The sequence below is a fragment of the Chenopodium quinoa genome, unplaced genomic scaffold (genome assembly GCF_001683475.1).
Source record: "Chenopodium quinoa cultivar QQ74 unplaced genomic scaffold, ASM168347v1, whole genome shotgun sequence".
In the NCBI taxonomy this organism is placed as follows: domain Eukaryota; kingdom Viridiplantae; phylum Streptophyta; class Magnoliopsida; order Caryophyllales; family Amaranthaceae; genus Chenopodium; species Chenopodium quinoa.
Genome location: NW_018745080.1, coordinates 3051066 through 3059688, shown reverse-complemented (window position 1 = coordinate 3059688; position 8623 = coordinate 3051066). Strand labels below are relative to the sequence as shown.

Here is an 8623-nt window from a genome sequence, read left to right as displayed (position 1 = left end):
CTGGAACTTAAATCATTGTCCTCATTTTTCCCCAAATATTTTCTCTATTTTAAAATTATTTTATTTCTTTTTTAAATTATTAATATTAAAATAAATAAAATAAAAACCCTCAAATTTTTTTAAAAATATTTGAAATGAAGATGAAATAAATGTAAGGCGCATTTACATTTCATTTGCATTTCATTTCGGACTTCTTCTTAACATAAAGGATAGCAAGTCACTCATTCAATCGCCTCTCTCTCAAAATTCTCACTTTCTCTCTCTAAATTCTCTCTCTAATCTCTCACTTTCTCACTCTACTTTCTCTCTCCTCTCGCAGCCGCAAGCTCGCTTCGTTCTTCAAGGTAAGGGCTTAAAAGTTCTCGCACTTTGAATTTCGGATCCTCTTTTTTGTTTTTGTTTTTAATTTTTTAGATTAGATTCAATTTTTATTTTGTAATTTGTGATTCTGGATCTTTCTTTTGGCTTTGAATTTGATGATATTTTGCTCGATTGAGTATTGTTGATGGTGGATTAGTTTCCGATCTGAAGTATTTGGTTCAGTTGACTTGAATTGATTGTGATTTGACTAGTTCGATCTGCTGAAATCTGTTGATTTTGTGTAATTTTTTGTTCGATTTATGATATTTGACGATTATTGAAATGTTAGGGTTTACTGTAATTGATAATGACATTATATACAGTATTTTGGAGATGCTTAAATGCTCGATTACGGTCATTTGGATCGATTTGCGATTTTAATTAGATGAGCTGATTGCGATTTGGAGATGTGAGACTGTTGATGAATTGCTAAGTTTGATTCTAGATTTCTGTCATTCGGAGATGTTAAAATCTTACGAGTATACTGTTAGATGAATTGTTTTGCTTGAATGCTAGATTTCTGTCATTTGGAGATGTTTGAAGTAGTATTTGAAAGTGCGGTTGTAATTAGTTGACAAGCTATTTGTTTTAAGTATGATTATATGTTCATATTAAAGCTGTAGAATGCTTAGAATTCATGTTGTTGAATTTTAATTGGATCGGATGAATTGATTATTATTAGACTCACTTTATTCAGTATATGATCGTGTAAGTAGGTATGAATAGAATGTTGAGAAATATGTAACAAATACTAAAGCTTGAATTAGAGATCTAAAAAGTAATTTGCTCCTTTTCAGTCTTTTAATTTAGAAATTCGTAAGAGGTTGGTCTTTCTCTGTTGCTGTAAGGTTGTTTGACATTGTAGTTCTTTTTGAGTGATTTAGTTTGTAAGAACAATTGGCAGCTTGAAATGTGGTGTGATTGAGTTTGGTGCAGAGGTGCGAATAGAGTTAAGAATTCAATACAAAATTCAATTGGCATTGACTAATCGCCATGTATCATCATTGAAGTTTCAAACCTGCTGTGATAATCAAGATTGAGTCATGTTGAACTAACAATTACATATTGATTGTGTTTAGTTGATTGTTTCATGTTGAATTAGTCTGATAATGAGATATGGGTGATAGAGTCCATTGTTTATTGTGCCTACAAATCACAATAACCTTGTATTGACGTGTTGACTGTGTTTATGTAGTATATAAATCGAGATGGCTGATGCAGAGGAGATCCAACCCCTTGTCTGTGACAATGGAACTGGTATGGTCAAGGTAAGATGAGACTCTTGCACTACTATGCAATTTTTCTTACTGTTTAATGGTTTGTGTTGGATCTAAATGTGCTTTCGTTTTTCATTGTAAAGGCTGGATTTGCCGGAGATGATGCTCCAAGGGCCGTCTTCCCAAGTATTGTTGGTCGTCCCAGACACACTGGTGTCATGGTTGGTATGGGACAGAAGGATGCATATGTTGGAGACGAAGCTCAGTCCAAGAGAGGTATTTTGACCTTGAAGTACCCAATTGAGCACGGTATTGTGAGCAACTGGGATGATATGGAAAAGATTTGGCATCACACCTTCTACAATGAACTTCGTGTTGCCCCAGAAGAACACCCAGTGTTGCTTACTGAGGCACCATTGAACCCTAAGGCTAACAGAGAGAAGATGACCCAGATCATGTTTGAGACCTTCAATGTGCCCGCTATGTATGTTGCCATCCAGGCCGTTCTATCACTGTACGCTAGTGGTCGAACCACAGGTTTGTACCTAATAAAGCTGTTATGTTCACCTAATTTCCTTGTATAATTGTCTGCTGTCATGTTTATTATCATCTCATTTGTGTCCATTGAACAGGTATCGTGCTCGACTCTGGTGATGGTGTGAGTCACACAGTTCCCATTTACGAGGGTTATGCCCTCCCCCATGCCATCCTCCGTTTGGATCTTGCCGGACGTGATCTTACCGATTATCTCATGAAGATCCTTACCGAGAGAGGTTACATGTTCACAACATCAGCTGAACGGGAAATTGTCCGTGATATTAAGGAGAAGCTTGCATACGTTGCTCTTGACTTTGAGCAGGAATCAGAGACTGCCAAGAGCAGCTCTGCCATTGAAAAGAACTACGAGCTTCCTGATGGTCAGGTCATTACCATCGGAGCTGAGAGATTCCGTTGCCCAGAGGTCCTCTTCCAGCCATCATTGATCGGTATGGAAGCTGCAGGTATCCACGAGACTACCTACAACTCCATCATGAAGTGTGATGTCGATATCAGGAAGGATCTATACGGTAACATTGTGCTCAGTGGTGGTACAACTATGTTCCCTGGAATCGCTGACCGTATGAGCAAAGAAATCACAGCTCTTGCTCCCAGCAGCATGAAGATCAAGGTTGTTGCACCTCCTGAGAGGAAGTACAGTGTCTGGATAGGAGGGTCTATCCTTGCGTCGCTCAGCACCTTCCAACAGGTACTGCATCGTTTAAGTATCAAATTGTTAGTGTTTTGTTGCAGTGTTTTAATTTCAAAGCATATAACTGGTGATGTTGTGTTTTTACAGATGTGGATCTCCAAGGGAGAATACGATGAATCTGGCCCATCAATTGTCCACCGAAAGTGCTTCTAAGAAGATAAGTTTTGAGATTGTAGTCCTACATAGTCTCCTGTTGTCTCTTTGTTTTTCTTTCTGTTTGGTCAAAAAAGAAAAGAAAAAAAAAAACTTATTAGTGTGGTGTATGATTTGATTTGATTTGGTCGAGAGAGATGGAGAGGGTTTAGGAGCTTGTGGTTTTTTTTGGGACCTAAGCTTGGAATTTCTATTGTTTGTTGTAACTATTTTTCGAGAATTATGGTATGTAATCTTTGCGGATTGCAGAATGTTTAATTTCTATACTCTACTATTTTTCTGGGTCACACCTTGCTGCAGCCTCAGGTTTTTGATCTTCTCATGTGGCTCTGTTTTTTGCCATAATCTTCAATGCTTATGTGAAACAAAGATATATTGTGGATCTCATTTCTCGATATCTTTCAGAATACGATAACTATATTGTTCAGAACCATACGAGCCTTCATGGTTGGGATTGTTGAAGATGACTACATTTGTGTTTTGTTTGCGCAAGGTCAGAATGTGTTGAAAATGAGGTGATTTTTGTAGGCATTTGTTTTTGTTTGTTTTGGTCGTTTTGTTGTTTCGTTATTTACTCCGTAGTTCCGTATGGCTCAATTGGCAACACATTGACAATTAACAATGTTTTTTGTTCGGTGCCTAAATTACAAAAGTTCCCTTTATCCATTGAAAAGAGATGAAAGGACTAAAATTATGTACGAACAATCTGGTGAAGCATGGAGTGGCCTTAGAGCAAGATCTAAAAATTTAAAATTCCAGTTATTCTATACTGAGTATTACATCTTACAAGAGTATGTAATGATGTAGACATGCAGTTGTAAAATGCAAAAGCGTTCATAGAGGAGGGTGTCGAAGTTCGAAAAGTACAAATACTACAAGCGATCAATATTAAACTGAAAGGCAACTGATGTAATAGTATAATCCTTGAACAAATTTTCATTCGAGCGAAACATATCATTATGACTTCGAAGTTGACATAATTATCGTTTTTGATGTTCTTACAAACAAGCTTTCTAATAAGAAGCTACATTCTACAACTACGTCATCTAATACTGTTATAACCGATTTCAAAATAATTACTTCCGTTTGGTTGGTGGATACAAATGATGGTATTGGTAATGGTTTTACAAGTATGTTTGCCAACGGAATTTCATGCCAATATCCATTTTATCATCATAAAATACATGTTTGAGGAAGAAGTTTCTTCAAATACATCACTTTTTATCACAAATTGTATTATCATCCCCTTGCTTTGAGGAAGAAGTTTCATTGACATAGTAATGAACATGGAATATCCTCACCAAATTACAAACAAAGTCATTGAAACTTATGATTGCTTTACAAATGGGCCATTAAGCTAATTAAAGCTCTTCAAACTCAAATAAACATGGTTTTTAAAATTTAAAACTGAAAATAATAATCATTTATTTTAATGGGACGAAATATTAAACTTTGTTTTAAGCAAGATGGGAACATACTTGTATTAATTAAAGGTAAATTTAAGTCCACGGAAAAATAAAAGTCATACAAAAATATGGTCAAAGAAGCATTATTTATATGCTCATGAATATCATCATATATTCATATCAATAAATTGACGGTTAAACTCTTGCCACAAAAAAAAAAAAAAAAAAAAAAAGGGGGGGTTAAACCATGAATTTAATATAGAGTTTTTTTTATTTTTTTTATTTTATTTTTTTTAATCCAGAGTTGCTTAAGATTACGAAATCCACTGTTTTTGGAAGGCATAGGTATCTTTAGCAAAATCTAATCCTTCCCCTTTCCTCTTAAGTAAAGTAAGATTATAAAGTTTGTTTAATTAAAGTTAATGGTGGGCTTCCAATATTATAGAAAACTTTGGCAATCAAAGTTGCTTTCGATGTTACGCTTGCTTGGAAAGACATGTTTGACGCAAACAGTTCATAGGCCAATGCTATTGGAGATTTTGGAAGCAATTATTTTAATCTTCTATTGATATTTAAATGGAGTTAAGGTGATATACAAGTTTTAAAGAAGTTTAATTATTACATTAGTATTTAAGCTCACAATTGACCGTACATTGACTTCGATAAACTCATAAAACAATAAGTGATACTTGTTTCGTAAAAAGTTAAATTGGCTGTCAAGTAAAAGGTAAATGCATTCGATCAAATGTGGCAATGTAACTACTTGTCTCCCGTAAGATAATTACCAATGAGGCAATGAAGTTTATGAATTTTTTTTTGCCATACATAATCTAAGCTGTAGTATATATGTAGAGCTGTTATATCTTATTCGATGTGAACCTAGCCTAAAATGAAATTACTGAAAGAAACTCGAACAACCCAATTTAACCCAGACCATATTTTGTATTACTATTAAGTTTTATATTACTCCTATTTTTTAATAGTTTTTTTTAACATAACCCAAATATTAATCTGAATTCGAGAATTAAGGTTGGTCTAATTGGTCCAAAGCCTCCTTCCACCCGCGTGATATCCCCAATTTTCTCCATATAGTTTGGAATCTCAAGTGTTTTTCAATATATAACTATATAAGTTGGTATCAAATCTCAAACAATTTATGGACCATTGGAGTATTGGACCCACCTTACGCTTGCTTGAATTAATTGATGCCCTTCAACTAAGTACGTTTAATCATACTTATGTGATGGGGGGGGGGGGGATTTTGGACAAAGGCACAATGAAATTCAGAGCCAAGGAGAAGTGAGCCGAAATATTTTTTTGGTGAAGTAAGTGAGCCGAAATAAAAGAGGGAAAATGCTACACATACAACCTTTGTATTTAGAGACCACATACAATGTTGTATGGCAATTTTTCATTGTTAATTAGAATGACCCCTAAATTCCACTACTTTGAAATTTCATTCAAATTTAAAATGAAATTTTAAATTAATCTAATGTTTAAAATTCAAATAGTTTGTCACTTCCAATGCTAGTAATTTAATATCTTTAATTTAATTTATTTTTATTTTTTCTTACAAAAATAATCTGTTCATTTCTTCAATTCAATGAACATTGTTCCAAAGAAAGGGCGAAACGACGACCATGGCAGATGGAAAAATAAACCTTGAAGCTGGTGCATATCATTGCAGAATCTTGAATTTACATCCATCGCTCATATTAGTCGGTTTAATTGAACAAAATAATCGTAGTATACGTGAGAACATTAAGAATTTTCGACTTAAATCAGTTTCAGAATTTTCGATTTTGCGGTGTTCAAATCACTAACTATTCCAATTAACAATGTAAAGGTTGTGTTATTATTTGCAAAACATATTTGTTACATATTTTGCGGTTTAATTGACTTACTCTTCCTACATTAATCGTCTCCAATTATTAATAGGTCTATTTGCAGAATATACCCATTTTCAATTGAAGTAGTGAAATGGTATTCTTGTTCTTCCTCTTGATTTCAAATGAATTTGGATTTTGTGGTGGAATACAATAATTGTCAAAGGCACAAAAGTATCGAAGGCATATTGAATAATAAATAAATAGGAGATCGACTTGATGGCCGACAGCAGTAATAATGGTCGAAAATGGTTTAAGGTCGTCGACAATGGCAGAAAACCCCCAAAAATTTCGAACAATATTGTTTAAAAATATTTTAGTAATAAAGTAGCTATGTTTGGTAAGCACATATCGGAAAACGACACAACAATTCATAATATGATATTTGAAAGTTTTTTAGTAACACAAGCAGCTATATGATTAAGGCTTAGATTAATTGATAGATATGCAAACATTGACATGTTACGTGATGTCGAGTTCAATTCCTTAAAGCACATGTTTTTCCCTTTTAAACTTTTTGTTATTACCCTTGCTAAGATAGATAATGTGAGAAAGACACAATCAATGGAAAGTAATAAGAAATTAAGGTGAATAAGTAAAGGTAATCAAGTAAATAACAATAGACTTTCACATCAATAATAAGCGTTGAATAAGATCACAAGTATTAGATTATAAATTCAACCCTTTTTTTTTGTGACGAAAATATAATTGAAATTTCATTTAGATTCGGAAAAATGTAACAAATAATTATACCTTTTGTTTTAATATTACACGGTACTAGTTTGATAAAATAGTTTTGCTTATTGCAAAATAAAATATCATGATTATATTAAGTTATTATTATTACTATCATTTTATCAATCTTATTATAATAATTATATTAATAATAATAACTCAATTATCTATTAACAGGGGATGCTGATTCATGAAATTAGTTGTAAACACAATGGATAATTTAGCAATGATAAGTTGTTAGCAACCGAAATAATCATTTAGTGTAAGATGTCATACATGAGCAAAATTATGAATGAATTACTATAAATTTTGTTGAAGGATCAACTTCAAACAAGTAAAAAGCGTTTACTTGTCAAAGGAATTTTGTATGTTACGGAATATAAAATTGTAATTTGTAAATGTATTATTTCTCCTCAAATCCTTACTAACATCGCTTTGAAAAAATCATCATTGGCGTGAATTTCATTCTATGTAATAAATCAACTTTAAAAAGTCTTCATTTGTATAACCTCCTTATTTAAATGCGACATATCTTATATAGAATAATGAAATACGGTATATGTTACAACTTAAAAAAGCTAATCGTTATAGTATTTAAGGAGTCCAATTTGGTTATTGTTATTGCATATTGAATTAGCATTAACTCAAAACATATTTTAAGGGTTTAAGTTGCACCAAAAAAAAAGCATTTTAACATCAAAATTTCTCAAATAAAACTGAAAGATCACAATAGTATTTTGAAATTCTAAAAGAATAAAATCATGTACAAAATTCAATTTATATAACCTTTTATTTACTAAAAGGGGTAATTTCTATTCATTAGACTAATATATTTAGTACATTTGTAACCTTATATATGTTAGAGTATAATAAAAAAAAAAATATACAACCACTTTTTCTTGTAACATAGGGTCTGATTAATATATATTAGAGTATAATAAAAAAATATATAACAACTCGTAGAATTGTACTTCGTATCTTCGCCTCTCCTCTTTTCTCTTCCTCTTCAAAAACCCTAAAAAAAATCTTGTTTCTAGGGGCTACCACCAACCTTTTGGTTGATGGTAAGCCCCTAATCTCTTAGTTTTCTACTAGTTTTTTACTTTATGCTCACAATAATTGTAGTCTCTCTATTTGAGAGTTTTTCTACCCGTATATCGGGTTAATTTTCTCTCTTTTTGAGAGTTTTGGGGCTATGTTCTTTAATTTCGTAAGAAAAATCGATTTGTTGATGAGGAGTTGTGCTGTGTCGCCATGGAGGTTAATTCTACATCTACAATCAATTGTATCGAATGGTGTTCGATTCCAAAACTACAATAGATCGAAAGACCCCCTTGTGAAAAGCTATATCAAAAAGCGGTGTGAAAGAGGGCATTTAAAAATGTCAGATTCAGATAACAACGATCGTAGTTTTGTCAAATTAGAATATTATTTGATTCAGTTTGTATTGTATTTGCTAGTTTTGATTTATATTGTAGATGTCGTATGACTCTTCTATTAATAAATTAATTTTCTTTTAAAAAATAAAAAATAAAAAAATATATAACACTTTTTTGTTATGGCTCTTGACTCACTCGAGGCCGAAGCCCCAAACCCATCCCGAAGGATCCCACTTGA

General features: G+C 32.7%; 1 protein-coding gene across 1 annotated transcript; it reads left to right on the top strand.

Annotated features, from left to right (window-relative positions):
- The first annotated feature begins 208 nt into the window (after positions 1-208).
- Positions 209-3266, top strand: LOC110709820 (actin-7-like). Its single transcript, XM_021888076.1, has 5 exons — positions 209-344; positions 1556-1628; positions 1721-2114; positions 2210-2823; positions 2914-3266. The coding sequence occupies exons 2-5, from the start codon at positions 1569-1571 to the stop codon at positions 2977-2979; spliced, it is 1134 nt and encodes a 377-aa protein (XP_021743768.1). The 5' UTR covers positions 209-344; positions 1556-1568; the 3' UTR covers positions 2980-3266.
- The last annotated feature ends 5357 nt before the right edge of the window (positions 3267-8623 follow it).